Genomic DNA, 22455 nt, shown 5'->3' on the forward strand with positions numbered 1-22455 from the left:
ACACACACACACACACACACACACACACACACACACACACACACACATATATATAAAATATTAATTACACACATTTGAGTAGATGTAATAAATTACTTTAATTCCTGTTTAAATGCAATTCATCCTGCCATACCTGCAGTATCTTCAGACTTTGCCAGCAAATTAAAAGTTGAAGCTTAATCATTAAATTATTATCTTTGTGTTAGATTTATGTATAAATCACATTTAAACACTGCTTGTACCAATTAAATAAAATAAAAAGTAACACGCACGTTCTCTATCACTGTCATTAATCAGATAACAAACAAACAAACAAACAAACAAGCAGCAGCTTCAGCTACAGAGACACTGACGTTACGTTTTCTCTCTTGGAAACAGAACAAATGTGAATATTGTAGAGACTCACCTGCCAACACATGACGAGTTGTATCAGCTGTTCAGCTCCTTCATCCTCCTCGTGACTCAGACATATTTACGTTTCATCAGCGTGGTTCTCCCATGTCGTGTCGTCACTTTTTCAAAGCTGCATGGTGCTCCGTTTTTATCTTTGTGAAGAGCTCCCACACTTTGTAGGACTTGGGTCGAACAGTTTTCGCTGCGTCGGTCATTTGTAAAATTTACTTAACTTCCTTTGAAAACACCGTCTCTGCTCTGCTTCCGCCTCCCCCCCCTTGCTCTGTTCAACTCGCGCTGCAGAGTTTTGTTTTTTTTTCAAAACTTTATTCAGTCAGTCAGCATTGACAATGAACTGCAGGTGAACAAAATGGCTCCGCAGTGCCGTGAAAGGCATAATCGCGCAACACAACGAATCGATAATGAAATTCGTTGCCAACACTTTTGATCATCGATTTTTATTGATTTTATCGATTCGGTGTTGCAGCCCTAGACGTATTTCATACAGTTGGCTGTGTTGGGTATGTTTGTTGTCTGTTCTGTATTCAGTCAGGAGATAAACTAAAACTTAGACATTAACTAATAGATGGTTGTTGTTTTGTATCCATGTTTTTATTTTGTTCTTATTAAACTTTAGACTGAAAGGTGTTCAAATCAGTCACTCCCCTGCAAATATTTTAGTTGTACATCATAAAAAATGAACTTTTCTGTCAGTTTGTTAATTTACAGTAGTAATTACTCATTTCTAAGTGTAAGAACTAGGGATGTATGATATTGGATTTTTGGCCGATATCCGATATGTCAATGTGTTAAATCTTATTTGGTCGATACTTGATACCAATACCGATTAAAAAAAAAAAAAACATTTTTCCCTTAGACCTACTTACAGAGACTACATAGCTTTCTCTGCTGTGGAATTAAAATACTACATTATTCTGCATGGTCTTTGTCAATCTGGTCTGCTACCAAATGCAGATGCTAAAAAGGAGGCTGAAAATTATGTAACACTTCAAGTTGGATTAAGTTTAATGTCAAATTTATTCATGACATTTACTCTTTTTCACACAATTTATTTTATATATTTTTACTTACCCTTTATTTATACAGGTAGTCTCATTGAGTCACGAGAACTCACTTTCAAGAGAAACCTGTTTGGGAGCAGATGGTGGGGGTTAAGGGCCTTGCTCAAGGGCCCAGGGTGGGGCAAATGAGGGTGGAGACAGGTGTGGGTGTTTCACCTTTTTCACCCATATTTTGATGTTGTCAATCCATGGAGTTGAACCTGCAACTTTCCAATCACAGGCCCACCTTCTCTAACCTCTGCGCCACCTCTCCCCAATGACAACGACAACACTCGAACAGTGCAAATTTGTAAATTTTCACAAATCTAAACTCAACCTGTTCACAAACGACAAGTGAAAAGCGCATACAGTAAGTAGTAGTAGTGCATTAATAGATCTACTTGACAGTTTCTTAAATTAAAAAAATAACTTAAAACAGAAGTCTTTTATATCGGTGAGTTATTTTGATGGAATGGCTGATGTCCGTTATTTAACTTTATTTATAATATCGGCCGATACCGATACATGCCGATAATATCGTGCATTCCTAGTAAGAACATGTGCTTGCTCCTGAGTATACAACATAGACTTCTGTTTGTGTGTGTGTATGTGCGCGCTTCCGTCTTGGCTGCAAAACATGTCCACATTAAAACGTCTTCGTATGAAATCACCCCTACAGCACTAAGTGGAATAAAATGGTCACTCTGAGTGACTGGCTGTTGAACCTGTGAGCATGAGATGTTGTGAACTTTACATTACATGTTTAGATTGCGCCCCCGCCTCCCGAAAGGAGACGCATTAATTCAGGAAATATCCCCAAAGTTTAATTATTCCTGAATGGTTTGGTGGTGGACACTGGCGTATAAATCAGTTAAGCCCACCCGCCTTTTTATTACCGGCACTATTTATAGAGAATATGTGGCAGCTGGTAGAGATGAGCCTGTAAAAAGCTTGAGGCTATTGCTGTGACTCTGTCGACTGCTGCGGCGTGTGGCAGTCATAACAATAGAGTTTTTTAGTAAGATTAATTCATTGTGGAGTTGTTTGGTATGTGCGCTTCAAACTGCCTTTTAAAGTGAGAGAAATTAAGTTGCAATTTCAACTGGATGAAAATGTTATATCGCATTTTAATCGCTCCTGGGAGCCATGATTACACAGTGACTGTGAGTCTTTGCAAACATCGACACGTCTGATTGTGTTTAAATCACCGGCTGATAAACCTGCACATTTTGGCCTGTTAATTTTGCACGGTTTGTTTGTGTGTGTGCTTGTGTTTGTGTTTGCTTTTTTATGTTTGTATCTTATATGGAAGAGGATAATTTGGGGGGGGGGGGGGGGGGTGTATTGAGTCTTTGTTTTAGGCAGGTAGAGTTTCCCCCCTAAACAAGGACGGCCTATCAGAAGAAGATTAATGAAGTAATTTCATGCATGGCTCTATGCCTCCTACCCACTGCATGCACAGTGACTGTGTCTAAACCTGTGATTTACATTCCACTGTGTTAAATAGCCTTAACCTGCTGTAATAATATTTCTCTGTTTGTGACACACACACGGTAAAAAAAACAACAACCCAGTTGAGTCCCACTATTTTCTATTGAAAATATTAACTCCTTTCTGTTAGTACACATCTGTTTTCACAGTTCGCACCAAATGACTATAAATATGTCACTGACCCACCTTTACTTTCTGAAAGTCATGTTCTATAACTCTCTATTGTTGGGTTGTGTGATATTAAAAAAAAACAAAAAAACAATAGTGATATTATTGTTGAATGTTCCAGTAATGACTTCGCACTTGCTATTGTCATTAAGACAATCAAAACAGTTCGTTCTTTTATCATCTTGGCCTCTACCATCTACACTTGTTGTGAACATCAAGGGCAGTGAGAGTTCATCTGACTGTCCACATTTTTTGTTTGCAGGCAGAGCAGGAATGTGTGACATTTAGAATAGCCTACGATCTTTTGCAGATTTTTGCAAAACAAATATTCGGCCCAATGGGAGAAAAAAAAATTCTATATAATGTGCATCCTTGCTTTAATTTCATATTTAATAGAGTAGTTTTGTGAAAGTGCAGAAGGTGTGCTATTTCGTTTGTATGTAACAGTTTTTTGTTGTTTATTTTTTACTCGCACTGGTTCACATTAAGTGTTAAGTCACTCATGATCATGGTTTAAGATATTTATCACATGAAGTGTAATCTTTTTAAAACTAAATAAAGATCATGACTAGGCCTGTCACGATAACAAATTTTGCTGGGCGATTAATTGTCTCAGAAATTATTGCGATAAACGATAATATTGTTTGAAATTTGACAATAATTAGAAATTATTGTCAAATTTAAGAAGAAATGTTTAATTTATTTTGCATGTAGTACATTTTTTGATCGCTAGATGACAGTATAAGACTGAACCAAAGGATGGATAGTGAGGGAGCGAGCAGCGTGTCTCTTTAATAAAAATGGAAGGGAGGCCCCTTGACGTGACATGGGTTGTCTCGTGTTCCTGTTTTTCGGTTCTCAAAATGGCGAACTCTCTGCGTGGTTTGAGCTCTTTAGCATAGCATTTGTCACACAAAGCTTTTAATAAAGAAAACAGTAAACAAGTTCTCAGCTTCTTTTTGCAGAGAAAAACAACTTTTTAGATGAAGGCACGGGTTTCAACTGTGAATTTTGGAGCTTCAACAAGACAGAGGTTTTTCCCGAGGTTGGCCTGTTAGCTTAACTCGTAGCTTAGCTTCTCAGCTTAGCTGTTTTTAGCAAAGAGAGAAGAAAAGAAACGATTAGAGCTGATAAATGAAAATGAGGTTGATAATTTTCATTTATCATTCGATTAATTGATTTGTTTATCGCGACCGGCCTAATCATGACCTTTTTTTTTGTAGATTTTTTAATTTCTGACTAGTCCCTCAAAGGCTGAGGAACTTCACGTTAAACTTCCTTAGTGAAGGAAGAATGCACCAACAAAGTGTATCAGTGTTCCAGGAAGAGGTATTGAGATATTTATGGCGGTGCATCAGTAACACACGTAGTTAATCACTCTGGTTTTCATGCGACAAGCTTTGGAGGAAACTGTTTATTGGTCGTTTTTGTCAGTTAACTATAATTACTTTTTCTTGATTTCGAGAGCCGTTGTAAATTTATGTTGTTAAATTATACCATGACTGTGCTACATAATGGATATAATGAAAACTAATCTTTTTTAATGAAGAAGCAAAATTAGAAATTTGATCCCAAAACGCACTGCATAGCAGGCTGGAATAATCCCTGAACTTCTTTTTTACATACCGTATGATGAACTAATTCTGCAGAGGGCTTTTCCTCTGGGGTCTGCATAAAAGATGGTTAACTCCTTGCTCTCTGTGCTTAGACAACGGACAGCTCTCACAATAATCCCCACTGACAGTAGCTCTATCATTAGCCACTTACTTCCTTCAACATCCTGAAATCAGCCCCTTTGAAGAACTAGATCTGCCCAGTGCGCCCCAGACGGTTTACGTCAGTCGAACAGCAGTGCCTGTATCACCAAAGGTCCTCTCTTTCCTCCCAGCAGCATCTCTTGGACAGGAAGGAGCGGGAGAGGGATCAATAGATGTGATCTTCTTCTTGGCCATATGTCTCGATGTTCTGCTGGAGCATGGGGTTCATGTTGTCGTGGGGTGAGCTCATAGCTTTATAAAGACTACAATGACATCGCTGTAAAGCAGCTAAATATAATCCTCTGCTGCAGCCTTAAAAAAAATAAAACTTCACCAAGCTTGCAGAGCGGCATGGTCTCCTCAAGTGGTAACCCTGCACTAAGTCCCTAACCTGCCCTCTTATTGATCCAAGGACCCTCGTGTCCCGGTGGAACGCTAAACACAGCTTTCTATTCTTTTATGCTTCCTCTTTATGTTTTTCCATCCCCTCATCTTTTTTGTTGTTGTTTGCCTCTGTAGTTCTGCACATCATAAATCTCTGTCAGCTGCTCCTAAGGCGTCTGGCATATCTGTTAATAGAGAGGCTCCTCCCCTCTCTCTCTTCAGGTCCACCCCCCTCCTCTCAGTCATCTCTCTGCCGGAGCAGCACTAATGAATGAGAAACTCCAAAATTAGAGGCCTCTTTGTCATAGATTAGAATTGGTCCCTCTGGAGTGCCAGGTTTGCCTCTAACCTAACCACAGCCGTCAACCAGCCCTCCTCCCCCATATCTCCATTTTTCATTTTCTGTCTTCAGCACATACACACTCAGACATGAGATGAGACACAACAGACACACACATTCTCACGTCCTAAGAGTCTTCTGGCCTCTAATTCCCGTGATGGTTATTAACCTGGAACAAGTTACACACAAAAAAAAAGCTTTTCTATTTTAGTGAAGTGTGTTTTGGAATCTCCACCAGCTTTACAACTTTCTCACAAGCTTCAGTGCTTTTTAAAAAATATACACGTTCTGCTGCGGCGACACACACCGAGCGCTCCAGGTGGCATACAAGCTTCTGAATGTATTTCTGTAGATTTTGGACTCTTTTGTCCCCACCAAAAATGAGTCCCTTGGCTGTGGCTGTCGGAGCGCTAAAAGGCAGCAGTGGCCCCTGGAGGAGAGGTCAGCATGGCAGCTGCTGGTGAGTCTGTGTGGTGGGGAGGCTGAGCAGGGCAGAGAGAGGTCTGTCAGGAGCTAATTGAGTTCGTCCTACCAGCGCTGACTCTGGGGCCAGTGGCTTATCAGGCCACATCGCCTGAGGTCCTCAAGACAGATTTGCCCCTACTGGGGCATCTGATATCACCATCGCCCTGACTTCAGATGTCAACCCCCTGCCATCAACGTTTTTCGCGTCACTTACACAGTCTGATCAGGTTGCAGGGATGTGACACTCTCTGGGATGAGGTGAGCAAATCTTATAGGATGATGTTTTTGACTTCAGGTGGCCCTTAGAGTGAAACATTAGGAATTTAATATAACTTTTGGAACAGAGTTGTTTTGTTTGTTTAAACTTAAACTACAAGTATGCTGCAGTCACACAGAGGAGGATGTCTTTACACACTAAGCTCAAGGAAGACTACCGTATTTTCCGGCGTATAAGTCGCAGTTTTTTTGCGTAGATTTGTCAATCCTGCGACTTATACGCCCAAGTGACTTGTTTACTTTTTCATATTCATAACACAATTTTTGACTGATGCTTTAAATTTCGAAGAAGTGCAACAGCGAGTCCTCCCATTTGCTCTCGCTTCACTCAGCTGGTGCAGACGGATGAACGCTGGAGCGCTAATGGCTTCGGCTGCGATGGATGGATAGCACCATGCTGCTCAGGCGAAATTAAAGCTGTTTTGACCATTAAAGTGCATTTATTTAGGAAAAGTTAAACTGAGACACACATTTGCTATAACGTCGAGCAAACAAATAAGTGTTAATCTTGTTAAATTTCAAAGAACTGCAACAGTGAGTCCTCCCGTGCGCGCTCACTTCACTCAGCTGGTGCAGGCGGAGGAACGCTGGAGAGCTAGCGGTTCTGGCCACAATGGATGACACCGCCCAGGTGAAATGAAGCTGTTTTGACCATTAAATAAACGCATAATAAATGCGACTTATATATGTTTTGTTCCTCCTCATGATGCTTTTTTTGACTGATGCGACTTATACTCGGGAAAGTACGGTACTTACAAATTGACTCAATTAGATCCTGAATGTGCCCACACAACAGTGACCCAATGTTCAGAAATTCGCTTGCAGGTGAGAAAAAGTGTTGAGACGAGAAGAATAAGAGCTCCACAGTTCTCTTCTTGAAAGAAAAGACACGGAGAGCGCGGACGAACCGCCAGATCGTTAGGCCAGCTAATCCTGGTCACAGCAGCACCACTGGAATGATATTAGGGATCTGAAATGCTGTTAGGAGGGCCAGGTGGAATCAGATTAAAACCAAACTGCGCAGTGTGCGTTTGCGAGCCCATAACCTACTACTCAGCATGAATTTTGATCGGTACAAAGGGAACAAAAGGAGGAGGAACAGAGAGAGGGGGGAAAAGAAAGGGGGAGATACTGTGTCTTAGAAGAGAGCTGTTCCTTTGGGCAGCCAGGCAGCAGAATTTGAAAAAGCTCTTACCTTGAGGAAGGAAGAAAGAACTATAGATTTTACAGCATCAAGTCTCAGATAGTTCAGCAAACCCTTTCCTGTCGGCTCTGTCTGTGTAACACACAAGCTAATTACTACCTGCCCTGCACACTGAATTATTTATTGCAACTATTGCTGCTGTCAAAAAAATGTAATGCTCATAATTCATTTTCCTCGTACAGTTGTATTTATAGATTTAAATTGGACCTGTCCTACTAGAGATTACAAATATTTATAGAAATATTTTAGGCTATTTGATTAATATGCCAGGTTTAGGTGGTTAGTATTCCTCCGTATCATTAATCAATATAAGCAGCCTTGTTAAAAACATAAGCATAGTGGTCGTACTAATGTGTCATAGCAGAATGAGTTAAGGAGATTCTAGTCTGCACATTTATTATAAATGACCATATTGAGCTGGAGGGGAAACAGTTAAGACACTTATGCAATTATGCTAAGTGTCACCCTAAGGATGGCCTTTGAACTGAGGTTAAGCTTACACTGAATTTGTGAAATAAAAGCTAAATGGAGCCATCTTGCGCGTCTACGTTTTAATATATCGCCTTTAATAAGCCAAGTGCAGGTGGCCTATCGTGCAGGTGCACATATCCATCTGAAACGTGGAGCATAAAGCAGATGAACACAGAGATGTGCGTTAATTTATAGGGATACAATCTGCATTCATTATAGGAGAGACTTTTTTTTTAACATATTTTAGAAAGAAGAGGAAGCACTTTCTCCATTACTCCATTACTGCATGAGCATTAAAGAGAAAATGGAGGCTTATATGCATTGTTTAACCTCAGAGTTACTAAAAAATGCAATGGGATTACATTTTCTCCAGCAAGAAGGAGGTTGTGTATCATTTTATACAGTGAAGATTGAAAGGAGAATTCCAGGACGCCTCATGCACAAGGGCTTATCCCACAAGGTCAACAGTTTTAACTGGGGACATTTTTTATTATTTATTTTAGCAGTTAACCTTTTTGTGAATTTCCAGAAGTGGTAGGCACCCAGAGCTGCAATGAATATACATGACAGCAGGGAGGGGAAACCCAGGAATGAGATTTAATTTGACACGCTGACCCCCATCTCTACGGGCCATGGAAGCCAGGGTGAGAAAATAAGGTTGACCCACTGACCCCTGGGCTTGAACCCCTCTGTCACCCATCCTCGCAATTAAATCAGCCTGAGAGAGCAAGAAGATGTCTGGTCAACCAATAGGGGCCACTGCAGCTGCGTACTGCCATTTCCTGTTTTGTTCTAAAGGGGCTCTAGACAGAACCCAGTTGGAAACATTACCCTCTTCCAGTTCTGATGGTAAACTGACTTCTCAAATATGTAAACACTATTTGGCAATATGCTAATGGCACTAGAGCACAACCTGGGTTGTCTAGTTGCCACTCCATCAGAACTCCTGTATCTACATTTGCATAAGCCATGCAAGGCTCAATTTTGCTAATGCAGGCAAGTGCAAGCAACCTCTTACCCTTTCCGTGGTGCCTAATGCAAACGGGTGTGCGTATTTGTTAATGTGTGACCTCGCCTTAACCTTAGGAGGTTACTGTGTCTACACAGCGTCCCCAATACACCGAGTAATTCATTTCTTCTCCTTGTTCCCCTCTTCAGTTCACTCCGTATGCACATTGTAGGGTTTAGCCGCTGCCACCCCCAGCCCTTTCCCCCCACACCCACTGTTCACTCAGTGCAATTTCAAGTTAAAGGTTATAGAGCAGGACTGAAATACATTTATATGGCCAAGGAAGGCTTCAGAGTGCATTTTGTGGCCGCAGTCAAAAGGCTGCACTTTAGTCTGCACACGTTACAGCATTAGATTACATGTACTCCAAAATACAGTTATTAGACAGACAGTGAAAAAGTCAATATCTTGCCATCATGTTTCCTTTTGGTTGACTGCTGACTCAAGGAGACAAGCCAAGGTCCGCTGTGCTCTTTAAACTATTGAGATGCCCCCATCTTGATTTGCTTTGTGTTTGTGTGTGTGTGTGTGCGTGTGCTTTTGTGTTAGGTTATTTCAGAGCGTTCGCTTTCTGTGCCGCTGTCTCTCATCCTTTTCCAGTTTCCTCTTTCTGTCTGTGTGTTTGCGTTGAGCTGAGTGTGTGTGCAACTGTGTGTGTACTCTGAAGGACTTTTAACAGCTGCCATAGTGTGTAGCTAATGAAGCACTTAGGATTCTGGTTTACTGGTTGATGTAAATGTTGGAACTGCTGATTAGAGCTGCACAGTGTATTGATGATTTATCGTCATTGCTCTATCAAAGTAGCACTGTGTGAAATATCGATGTTGCAAATGACTTGAATAAATCGCAGAGCCAAACTGCTCCTAAACTTTTTTTCTCATTGAGTTTGGCACGATGAAATTGTGAGACGCATCATATTTGTTGCGAAAAAAAAAAGAAAAAGTTTTTGAGTCTGTAAATGTTATATAAACAGTTTGTTAAAGCATGCATTGCAATTGTACAATGCTAGACTTTTGTAGAGTTCACTGGTAAATAAGATGTATTACCTTCTGAAAATCTCTGCTCATCATTCTTACCTTCTCTTTCTTTCTCCTATCATCCTGACTCCAGGCTGCTGAATAGAATGGCAGCTGATGAACGGCATCTACCCTCCAGCTGTGGGTCCTACATCAAGACCGAACCATCCAGTCCCTCCTCAGTCATCGACACGGTTAGCCACCACAGCCCCAGTGGCAACTCGGATGCCAGCGGCGGCTATGTCAACGCCATGAACAGCCATTCGAACGGCTTGGACTCTCCGCCCATGTTCACCCCCGGCGGGCTCGGTGCTGGCTCCTGCCGCAAGCGCTACGACGACTGCTCCAGCACCATCATGGAGGACTCATCCATAAAGTGTGAATACATGTTGAACTCCCTCCCCAAGAGGCTGTGCCTGGTCTGTGGAGATATAGCCTCGGGGTATCACTATGGGGTAGCTTCGTGTGAGGCCTGCAAAGCCTTTTTTAAAAGGACAATACAAGGTATTTTTCTCCTCTCCCCTACCTCCAGCAAACACTCAGTGCAAGTTGTTTCATCCCGTGTTGACGCATCACCTAACACAAAAACACCGTACATGAAACATTTGGTCTCTCAACATCAGTGAAACACACTCAATCGTTGCAGTTTATTAAATGTAGATACATGCATATACATTTCTACCTCTGAGACCAGCAGCATCCAAGAAAAAATAAAGAATGCAAACTTTTAATTCTTGAACTTTTTTTTTTTTTTACAGGGACAGAATATTTTTGACATAAGACCCAAAAAAACCAAAACATGAGAGTATGATGATCTGTCATGCTTAGTGTACATCATTGCATAGATTCCTGATAAGTCAGGGAGTGAAAGCTGTTTGCTCAGATGCAGATGCAGAAGGGCCTCAGAAACATCTTTTATTATGCTTGCCCTGTGAATATGTGCATGTGTGTGCTTTGGAACCGACATGGCTATCTGCAAGGCACAGTGTTGTTGCTCCTCATTACAGAGGCAATGAAAGACCCCCCACTGTGAAACTGTGCGCTCTGCTCCAGATTAATCAGCAGGAGGAAGATATAGTTGAGACTGGGGGAAAAATCTTCACAACAGGCACAGCTGTTTAGGATTAATCTCCATTGGTTTATAAATGCACTGTGCACTGGAAATAATAAAGACAATAGCTTTGAATGAAATTAAATGCGATTTTTCAAAAGAAAATATGAATTTGTCGTTTTAGCTCTAAAACTATTGTCAATTGTTCTCAGTATTTTTTTAATCAGTAAATGATTGCAGGAATTACAGAGCAGAGACTGCCTGTCTTGATACTAGGTGTTGATTTTGGACCTTACAGCCCTATCAGCTTTAGACAGTCTATGTACCTTTTGCAGGCAAACAAAAGCATTAGGCCAAATCCTCCTGTTTACCCATGCTGCCATCAGCAATCGTGTCTATTGACAAAAGATGAACTTTTTTCCTCAAGTAACATAACTGAGCTTTTGTCCCCTCAGTAAAAGTACACTGACAGCAACACAATTGAACATTAGGAAAGAAAGAGACATCTTAAGTGGAGCATTGGTCCAAACAATTAAGTGCAAGGTACATGGAGGAAAAAATTGAAAGCTCCTCTTTTTTCCCCCGTTCACTTTGCATTGTCGATTTGAAATCCCTCTCTTTCCCTTCTTGGAGGGCTGCCTGTAATGGAGCTAATCTGCCGTCGTTTGTCCGAGCCACAGGAGTTTTGTCAATAACAATCAGCGTTTGGAAAGTGTAATTAAGGCCGAGGCTTTTCATTAGGAGGAAGGGAGGGGGCCGTCTCCAGGGACGGGCATGCCAATTAGAAACTCAGGCACGCGTCGCCGGGTAATTTCAAGGAAAGGAGGGGAAAAAAACCAGGACTTCTTTAGATTGGAGAGGGACCCTGCTGCTCTTTCCGAAGAGAGGAGGAGAGGCTTAATGGCATAATAATCAGACAGGGGTCCCGAGCAGTGGAGGCAGGAGGAGACTTTTTGGGGGAGGTGAACCCTTCTGAAATGATGAAAGAAGCACATGCAGTATTGCTGGAGGAAAACGCGTGCAGTAAATCGCACAATGTAGTGAGAGCTCTTGAAAGAATGAGAGGGTGCCGTTGATGAGAACTGATTAATTAAAGGAATAACGAGGCAGTCAAGGGTGGAGTGTGAGACGGCCCACTCTAATGAGAAGAAAACAAAGGAGCTGTCTTTCCCAGGCCTTTATCACGTTTCTTCGATAACACTCAGGGCAAACATGATAAGTTAATGTTAAGCATGTACATGACAGTTTCTTCACCTTGTGCTCACCTTGTGATGCAACAACTTATTCTTTGTAGCAGATTCGTGCTTTCAGATTTTAATATTCCACATACGGTGCTTTCTCTTTGAATCTCATCCTTTTCTGTTTGGACTCCCATTTCTTTAGCTGATGGTGGATGCCTCTTTCTTTTAAACCAAAGTGGATGGCAAATCCACCTCCTGTCACCTAGTCATACAGTGAAAAGCCCTTTGAACTTATACGTGGGGATAGTTGCATTAGTCAAGGCCAGGTCCAAATGAATGTCTAACTTTATCTCTATCCATCCCAGAAATACCCTTGTTCTCATTGCTTCCTTATCATCATCCATCCCAACGTCTCACGTGTCCCACCAATCAAAAACATAAATGCTTTATTGAACTATGCTTTCTTCCCATTTTGAACCCAAGTGTAAAATTGCTTGAAAATCAACTGAACTCGGTGGCCCTCTTTCATGTGAAGTAATAGACCTTGACAGTAAGCCTGTAAAAGTCAGTTTAGATTTTGATGAGAAATACTTGCCATTTTACTGTAATTTACTTACAAGACCTGACTTTCCCCTCTGTGCCCTGGCATGGGTCCTGAAAAGCCATAAAATAGATTGAGACAGATACTTATCAAGAGGGGAAAAAGGAGGGAAATCTTTTTTCTCCATTCACCTTGTAATGTTACGGGTAACCATACCGTAGCCTCTCTAAAGACAGATAAACCTGAACACGACTTTTGGGTTGAAAGGGTTCCGGTCAGTGTGCTTTATTTGGAAAGGTGAAACTTTCCTTGCTGTTCCTGTCACGGCTTTTCTGGACACGATTCTGAAACTCATTTGGTGCACACGTGCTACAAAAGATTCAGAGAAAAAGAATACAAATTGAACCGCATCTATAATGTCAGCATATATATGTAAATATGAATACCTGTTGGATTTTATCTTTAACGCTTGTTTAATATTTGGATCATAAATTTGACCCATTTTTGTCTAAATCACATTTTTTGTTTGCTTTTTAATCAGGTTTTGATAAATATAAGTTCTGATGAGTAAATGTGTATAATGATTTTGGGACTTAGTGATGTGGGACTTCAGTGTGTGTATACTGATACCGAAACACTCCCAGCTCTAAAAATAAACCATATGCAGACATGAGGAATTGGTTAATCCACCTATTGCTCTGTAGTGAGCCTTGAGAATCTTGATCCGATGGAAAATTCAATGAAGCTTGGTGGAACAGGTGGATAAATTGAGAATGTAATTTTATTTTATTTGTAAAGGTGGAAGAAAGGACAAGTAGGGAAAAAATAACTCTATTGGCAAAACACCCTCATGCTGTCAGGTTGGAGTATTCAAAATGTATATAGGGCACTCATAAAATACTAAAATCCTAATTTACTTGACATGTATTTAGTATTTTACATGGCAATTTATTGGTTAGTGTATCTGGACAAACAAAATAAGACTGAAGCATTAAGTCCCTGCAGGACTGCGCTGATTACCTCCTCCCACCTTGTGGGAAATGAATTGGATTATTATGGGCTGCTCTGCTATGACAACAGAGAAAACAGACAGAGGGAAGGCAATCAGAGCTCATCAGCTGCCTCTTTCACACCTTTATTTACCCCAATCTTGAAGAGATGATGGGAATTAGCATAATGATTTTCAAACCCAGATAAAAGGAGGAATTTCTAATTATTTATAACATCTTGGGACCCTCCTTTTGATCTGTCCAATAATGTTAACATAATTGCATAAGTTGTCAGTGGGTGTAGCAGGGCTGGTGGAGGGACGCTGGTGGAATAATACACAGCTTTCTTACACAAATGTGGAGTGAGGGTCAAAGTTGAAGAGCAGGAACAAGATGTTTGGATGCAATCCTGGTATATGTCTGTGAACGTTCACCACTAGAGGATGTACTAGATGGACATTTTGCAATAAAGTGAAATTTGTTGCTTGCTTACTACGTGTACTTTTCAAATGATAATGATTGTCAGATTTGAGCACAGTGCTGGAAAAGACACAAGAAGTTGAAAGAAAAATCAGTGTCAAAAACTAGGAAGCTGGAACCCACTCAGGATGAGGACAATTCAAATTCCTGGGCTTGAAGCAACTATTAGACTGAAACCCTGTATTGAGACCCTCTGAATACAGTTAAATGTAGGGAGGCGGGCAGAGATGGGACTCGTATATCCTGCCCGCTGTATTCGTAATGCCAGAGCAGAGCTCTTTCATTGTGTAGCAATGAAACTCTTTCAAGATGCTGCCATTGAATAATGCATAAGGCCTCTTTGCCTGTACACTATATAAATAGTCAACAATAGCAACAGTGGTAACAACAGGTTTGGGTCTGCAGGAGTATTATGTAAAGTGGTCCGTGGCGGCGTGTCTGGCTCTCTAGCCTGCTATTGAAGCAGTGGCAGGCCCCTGTGAGCGCAGGGGGACATGGCCAGCGCCGAGGCCTGGAGGGGACATGCACAGAATTAATGAGGCCAATTTAGTGTTGGACCAGAGTGGCATCTACTGAACAGTCCTGAAGGACCATTGTAGCTTTACCTTAACCCACCCCCACATCATTGCACTTTGACCCCACCTCTCCACATGCCGGGGCTGAAAGATACTCACTGGAAGACTTTTCATCCACCTGCATTTTATTAGATTTTTATGTCTAACTGGCTAAAATAAATATTTATTATCAACTGTTTTATGACGGCAGACACATTAGTGGTTGTTGCATAATTAGCAACACCTGAAGTTTATAAAATGTAGTTTCTTATTAAGAAAGTGTTCACTTTTAAATCAGTTTTTGTGTGCTAACCTGCTCCTTCTTGTACTCCGCAGGTAACATAGAATACAGCTGTCCAGCTACAAATGAATGTGAGATCACAAAACGGAGACGCAAATCTTGTCAGGCTTGTCGCTTCATGAAATGCCTCAAAGTGGGGATGCTCAAAGAAGGTAAGAAGAGTAAGCACATTTTTTATTATTATTCCTACACCCATGTAAACAACATGACAACATCACACACGTTCTCTGAGGATGATTAAGTTCCAGATTGTTGCAGCCGTCACTTCTACTATAGTTTCTTTTTGTGCCTACAGCTTGCTCCGTGGTACTTCCCCTACCTACACAGCAGTAAATAATGTGCAGTTAAGCTGGGGGGAGGGGGGGGGGATGCTGAATAGGTTGATCCAGCTGTCTGACAGTAGAAATGTAACAGTATTCCAGCTGGAGAGGCTCACGCCGGGTCCCTCAGCACACACTCGCCACAATCTCAGCTCTCCTGACATATCGGTCCACTAAATGTTTTCCGAAGCGATCTTCCTGTGGAGGGTTTTTTAAAGTCATGCCACCAGGGAATTCAGTGACAATTAAACATGCTTCAGCTGGATTTATCTGGCCAGGTTTGCTCTCTCACTAAATACTGCCACTAACAGAACCCCCCCAAGAGAATCTGAGTTTTTGATTCTCTTTTAGTGGAAGCACCTTTCTGCTTGTTTTGAAACCCCACTGTATTTTGCAACTACTGTATGGCAAACATTTTCATAAAATCAGTTTGGCATTAAGATGAAATGGTTTAAACATCAACAATAAAATTGAATCAGAATTAGATCATTCAAGGTTCTTTATTTGTCATACACACCACATGTGGCACATGTGGTGGAACGAGATTGTGTACACAGGGTCCCATTTACATCCAACAAAAGTATTGCAGTGTAGAAGAAAAACTGTAATAAGATCTAAGATATGAACTAAAAAAAGTGTTGGCTTCAAATACGTTAAGCACTATAGTATAAAAAACAATACGCCAAACAGCAGCACGAACATGAGTCTGTGTGAGCAGATGAGTACGAATGAACACAGCAACATGAAATAAATCAGCAGCATAATGTTTTTTTATTTTATTTTTTTCATAGTGATTATCCTTAGATATTTATGAGTCTAACAGCCTCAGGGTAGAAGCTGTTCCTCAGTCTAGTGGTTCTACACTTAATTCTCCTCAACCTCCTTCCTGAGGGGAGCGAGGCAAAAAGTGTGTGCTGGGTGAGTGTGGTCCTTCATGATGCAGGTGGCCCTTTTCCTGCATCATTTGCATAAGAACTAGAACAACTTAGTCATTACATCAAAAATACCAGTAACTCAACAGGACACTGTGGATTTTTGGTATTTGAAAACATTTTTTAGGCTACATATAATTTGTTTTAGAATCCGCATTAGTCAAATATTTTACCGTAGAGCTGCAGTGCAGAGACTCAGCCCATTTCTCTCTGTCAAAGAGACTGGCATGCTCACATTACATCGATCCATCTCCTCTTAATGTACAGAAACACGAGCAGAAAGAAGTCTCTTTGGGTACACTGCTTTCTCCTGAGCACTTTCCCCCACAATATTTAACACTTTCTCAGACTCTTTAGGCAAGGTTTATATTTAAAGGGACATTTTGAGAACCAGCTTCAAGATATAGACCTCACTTTGCTACAGAAAGTAATAAATGAGCTCGAAGCCATGAATTGTATCGCGTGGATATTTGAACTTATTTCTAATAAAGTGAGGTTGATTCTTTTGAACAATGTTTCAACAAATTTAATTTCTGCCTCTCTGATTACAGACTTGAGCCATGGCAGCTTCTACTAGCTTCTGTAACAATGTGTATATTGACTATAATTGAATGCATAAAAACACATGTACAAAGTATTTTGATGTAATTTGTCTAAATTATAATATTTTTGGCCAAATCACCCAGCCTTATGATGGTTCTTGGTCACATTATTGTGTTTTTTAAGTGCTAATTATTGTTGTGCAAAGCTCAATTTCCTCTAAAATACTCGTATATATACACATTTTAAAAACGCCACTTTTAGATTATCTGTCTAACTTAGTCTCCCTTTTCTTCCTCTCATTATTCTCCCTTTGGAGTGCAGGATTTATAGATGCATATATATGCAGTCACCACCTGAATCCAGAGTTGTAGACTGTATGGATCCCCACACAGTAACAGAATCCCCTGGACTGCATGCAGCCAGATAAAGCCTCAGTGCCAGAAAGACAGAGTAATCGCATTACTATCTGATGAAAAATTTATGCCAATATATCATCCTGGAGAATAAGAGACTACAAAAAAAATGTGGCCGTGGGTATAAATGAATGACCAGTGTCAGGTCAAAGTTAAGAGAGTGTGAAAATTTGCACACTTCAGCTAAGCCTTGGGTTCTAATGCACTCTTCTGTGAATTCAGCAAATTACCAAAAAATAGAGTAACTCGTCTTTTAAATAGTGGTTTTCCTCACAATGCTAAAGCTGTGCCATTGTCCTTTGCAACTCTTAATATAGACTGATCCTAAATTACTGGTAGGCACAGTTATTAAAGACTTCGGTCATAATTTATAGTGACAGAAAGCACATTTTTCTTGAGCTCTGACATGGAGCCTTGCACTTTAAAATATCACAAAGACTAAATGGAAAGAAAAACACATGGTCTATGTCCACTGTAAGCTCTATGAAGCCGTCAGCTCAACACCATGCTCAGCCTCATGATGTAGAGATGGCCACTGTTCATGTGACTGAGGATGCCGCTTGCTTTCATTACGGAAGAAAGGTCACAATGTGTCTCAATGGAAAATCACCTAATTATAACTTTACTGCTCTAACAAAGTAGTGCTGCCCCCCCCCCAACGAAACAGATATAAATCCATCACTGCCTGACAGCACCAGTTTAATGAAATTAAGCCTTAATATTGCCCACATGTCGCATTTTTTTGTATTTTTATATCTATAAATGTGGCAAGAGGAGGAATAAGCAAAATGTTCTGCTTAAGATAAGCAATCGGATTACTGGAATCACAGGGCACTGGCTAAACTGAGTGTTTAGCCGCTCCACTTTCCTTTGACTGTATAAAAGAGGAAGTGATCAATAAAAGAATCAAATGTCAGAGGCAACAGGTTTTTCCTCTGATCAATGGAAGCGGATCAGAGCTTAGAGCAAGAGAGAGGACAAGATAGTATTGAGAGATTATACACTGACATCATTCAGTAGATGTTGCTTGCTTCATGTCCTTTTTGTGGTTCGGTCACATTCAAGTTTCCTCACATGTGTAAGTGTATAAACTCAGCAAAGTCCAGGAATGAATCTACAGTAATTTTATTCCACTAATGAAGCTCTAGAGAGGCGCTTCAGGCCTCTTGATAAAGTTGATGAGGTACTGTGGGTTAACTTTAGGAGTACAATGCATAAAATATTTATTCTCTGCCTAGAAAACAATTTGGCTGCACCAATATAAAATACACTCTGATAAAATTGCAATGTCTTTACACATGTGTAGTCTCTGGAAGATTATTATACTGAATCAAAGTTGTACAGCATTAAAACAAAAACAATCTGCCACCAAGATTTAGTAATGACTAGGCCTGTCACGATAAACAATAAATCAATTAATCGCATGATAAATGAAAATTATTTACCTCATTTTCATTCATCGGCTTTATTGTTTCTTCTTTTCTTTATTCACTAAAAGCAGCTAAGCTGAGAAACTAAGCTACGAGTTAAACTAACAGACCGACCTCGGGGAAAAAAACCTCAGTCTTACCGAAGCTCCAAAATTCACGGTTGAAATCTGTGCCTTTTGTGTACAAAGTTTTTTTTTTCTCTGCAAAAAGAATCTGAGAACTTGTTTACTGATTTTTTTTTTTTTTTTTTTTAAGCTTTGTGTGAAATATACTATGCTAAAGAGCTCAAACCACATAGAGCATCCGCCATTTTGAAAACATGGAAGGAGAAGACACCCCATGTCACGTCAAGGGGCCTCCATCCCATTTTTCCTAAAGAGATGCTGCTCGCTCCCTCACTATCCATCCTTCGGTTCAAACAGTCTTATAGTGTTGTCTGGTGGTCAAAAAAGGTACTACACGCAAAATAAATTAACCAACATTTCTTGTAAAATTTGACAATAATTACAAATTATTGTCAAATTTCAAACAATATTATCATTTATCGGAATAATTTCAGAGACAATTAATCGCCCTGCAAAATTTGTTATCATGACAGGCCTAGTAATGTATAAAGTAAGCAAAAAGAGGCATTTTTTTGTGGCAAAACTCCCTAAGTTTTTACATCACAGCAATTTACGATCTGAAGTAGATTTAGGTGCCATTTAGCCTTTCTAATTATCAGGACATGTGAGGATGGTAGCTCAGCAGGGATAGCGTAGCTAACCTGTAAATGGAGTATCTGTTGGGGGTGTCAGTATGGCGGCCTCCGGGGTCAGCAGATCAAGAGAGGCAATGTGTGACAATTTTTCCTCTACCCTCGTTCATCACCACTTGTGATTAAAAATGCTGTGACACACTTGCAAGCATGTGAAGCTGGCAGGGCCCCTTTGAAATCGTGCTGACGGCAGTTTAGTGGGGCGGCTTCCTTGAAAGGCAAGGTTCACCATGCCTTGCCATGTGGCCTTCTGATTTTCCTAGCTAAAATAGGGTCTGCCTAAGCTCCCCTTGGCATTGCCAACCATCCCAGACATCCTGACACTTTCCCCATGGAGAGACACCCTGAACAGGTGAGCTACTCAAAATAAGGGCCCCTACCACACAAAGTGATTGAAGACGGGCCTTTTTGTCGGAGTGTGCTTGGAAGGGGATTATTATTGTTTTTGGAGAGAAAGAAGAACCCCAGGTCAGCTGGCCCCAGCCCCCACCTCGAGGCCTGTGTTAATCCGTGTGCAAATGCCAGTCGCCTTGGCCAAAAGCCCCATCCACAAGCGCCCTTCTTTGAAGAGATGATACCCGAGCTCACCCACAGCTACCCTCTCTCCACTGTATAGTGGGCCATAAAACAGAAAGATGACTTTGGATGAGTGGATACGCAACTCTGTGCACATTTTAAACACACCTACCGTTTACTCTGGAGGGAGTGCAATAAACCTACTGGAGTCGGCACCAAAGTTCATGCTCAATAATCCAGGTAAAAATCCAACAATGTTCAGTCAGGTCATCTGGACAGCTTCTTTTTTTTCTGAGACGTTTCAGCATACGCCATAGTGGGAACAAAAAACTGTTTGCTGGTGCTAAGATGGTCTTTGGGGTTCACTCTCTCCCCCGTCAACTCCTCTGAGACAGTCATGTCCAAGTGGTTCAAAACACCAAAGTTCATTTTCAATAATCCAGGTAAAAATACTGAAATAAACTACTGGAGGCAGATCACTTAAAGTGCTAGCTACCACCAGAGACCCAACATAGTGCCCTATAAAGTCCAGCCTGTACCTAACAACACAAATGAATGAGCCTGCCTAGTTGCTCCTAATCACTCCCTCTTCTTCTTTGCTTCTGTCTGGCCCTGTTGGACAGTAAAATGAGACAGGTTAGTGCCAAGCTTTAATTCCTGTCAGCATCTGTTAATTACGGCCAGGACTGTTCTAATTAAAAGAGGCACTGATCTACCTTCCATCGCTGGCTGACACAGCCACATGACTCAACTGGCAGAGAGGAACATGGAAAGTTGAAGCCACCTGGCTGAAGCCAGTCTCACCTGGAGAGCCGAAAGAAACTGTAGAAAGTGGTGACATATTTGACAATGAGGCAAATTTTCCATACCTAAGGTGTTTTAGCCATAATAAAGTAGTTTTGAAAATGCTCCAAAAATGTGTAAGATACAACATCAAAATCTATTTCTTCATATCTTGGTATTTTTGTGTGCTTAGGTCTGTGTGTGCTTGCATTTGTGCATGCGTGTAAAGAACAGGTAGTTCCTTGGGTTCTGGTGGGAAGGATGAGACTCTGTTGGGAATTTGGGGTAATTAGGTTAGTGGGTTGTCGGTGTCAGGAAATTGAAAGACAATCCTAATCAGATTTGTGTTTCTAGGGAATCAAATCATCTATATAAGTAGACAAAATCTGCAGTTGCATGATGATACATTTTCCTGAAACGCTGTGCCTACATTTATGTGCTCTGATCGTGTAATGGTGAAAATCTAGAGTTTTGCATAAATCTTTGTTGAATTCCTCTTTGCTAAATGAAGCCCTCTGCTTTTCATCATCTGATTTGCCTTTCGCTCTCGTTCACTGGGCGACCTCCAATCGTTGTGCATGGGACACATCCAAATTCATCCTCTCCAAGAGCACTTGCTGATGGGCAAATTGTATTAGGCTCATTTGCAGTGGCCACACAATACCCAGGTTTGACACCGTCCTTCCGGTTATAAAGTGATGAAATCATCAAGGAAGTGCTTTGGCTGCGGGTGTTCTTCACTCAGAGGACATAGGAAGCTGACAAATTAACTCCTCCTCCACCTCAAGTCTTTTATCGAACCTTTTGTCATCCTGCCTTTTAATATTAAATTTGTTTGCGGGGTTACATTATGTATACAGATTGAAGGGATGCTCCCTCTTGACAGGATTAAAATTTAGGTCTCACGACTGCGACGACACACAAATACAAGGACGCAGGTTTTAAATGTTTGCACACAATTGCATTAAACAACCAAAAACCTGTTTAGTGATATCAAAAGAATAGAAGAGCATAGATGAAATATGCTAACAATGTTGAAAATTAATACAATGGGAAAAAAGACATCCAAATAGAAACATTCTTATCAAATAATGAGATAATAAATAACTTATGTTACGATGAGACTGGCTTGACATTTACAGTATCAGTGTGCAACCTGCCCCGCTAGGTGTGGCTGGGGGTGATAAGGCCTTCGTGCTCCTCCAGTGAAAGAGGGGTGAAATAGGGGTCTTTTATGGGAAAGCAATACCTAGTTATCTATCTGCAGTATGACAGTAGAAGCTTTGTGCATTATGTGTGTGGCTATGTCTTTGCTTGCTGGCTGGTGTAGTTTTTGTTTGTGCCTATTGAGGAGAGCACACCTGAGTCTATGAGCAGGTAGCTAGCAGCTAATTAGTATGCAGTCTGCCTTACCCCAAAAGCTAAATAATTAGAGGGCCAGTCTGTGAGATCATTGACCCTGCATTAAATATTCATATGTTTAGACCTGCTCTGGGCTCAGCTGTGTCACAGTAGACCAGCCAGGCATAGACCACATATGGGAAGGCAGCAACCCCACTGACACACACACACACACATGCACACACAGGAATGCATGCTTACATAGACATATGCCACAGAGCAGTTCTT

General features: G+C 40.9%; 1 protein-coding gene across 1 annotated transcript in view; it reads left to right on the plus strand.

Moving 5' to 3' along the window:
- The window catches only part of esrrb (estrogen-related receptor beta), a 46206-nt gene that overhangs the window by 7938 nt on the left and 15813 nt on the right, over positions 1 to 22455 (plus strand). The window contains exons 2-3 of the mRNA XM_037695008.1: positions 10130 to 10539; positions 15168 to 15284. Of these exons, the coding sequence (XP_037550936.1) occupies positions 10143 to 10539; positions 15168 to 15284 (514 nt within the window). The 5' untranslated portion in view covers positions 10130 to 10142. The remainder of the gene's footprint in view (positions 1 to 10129; positions 10540 to 15167; positions 15285 to 22455) is intronic.

Source organism: Nematolebias whitei, chromosome 21 (genome assembly GCF_014905685.2).
Source record: "Nematolebias whitei isolate Nwh7 chromosome 21, NemWhi1, whole genome shotgun sequence".
NCBI lineage: Eukaryota > Metazoa > Chordata > Actinopteri > Cyprinodontiformes > Rivulidae > Nematolebias > Nematolebias whitei.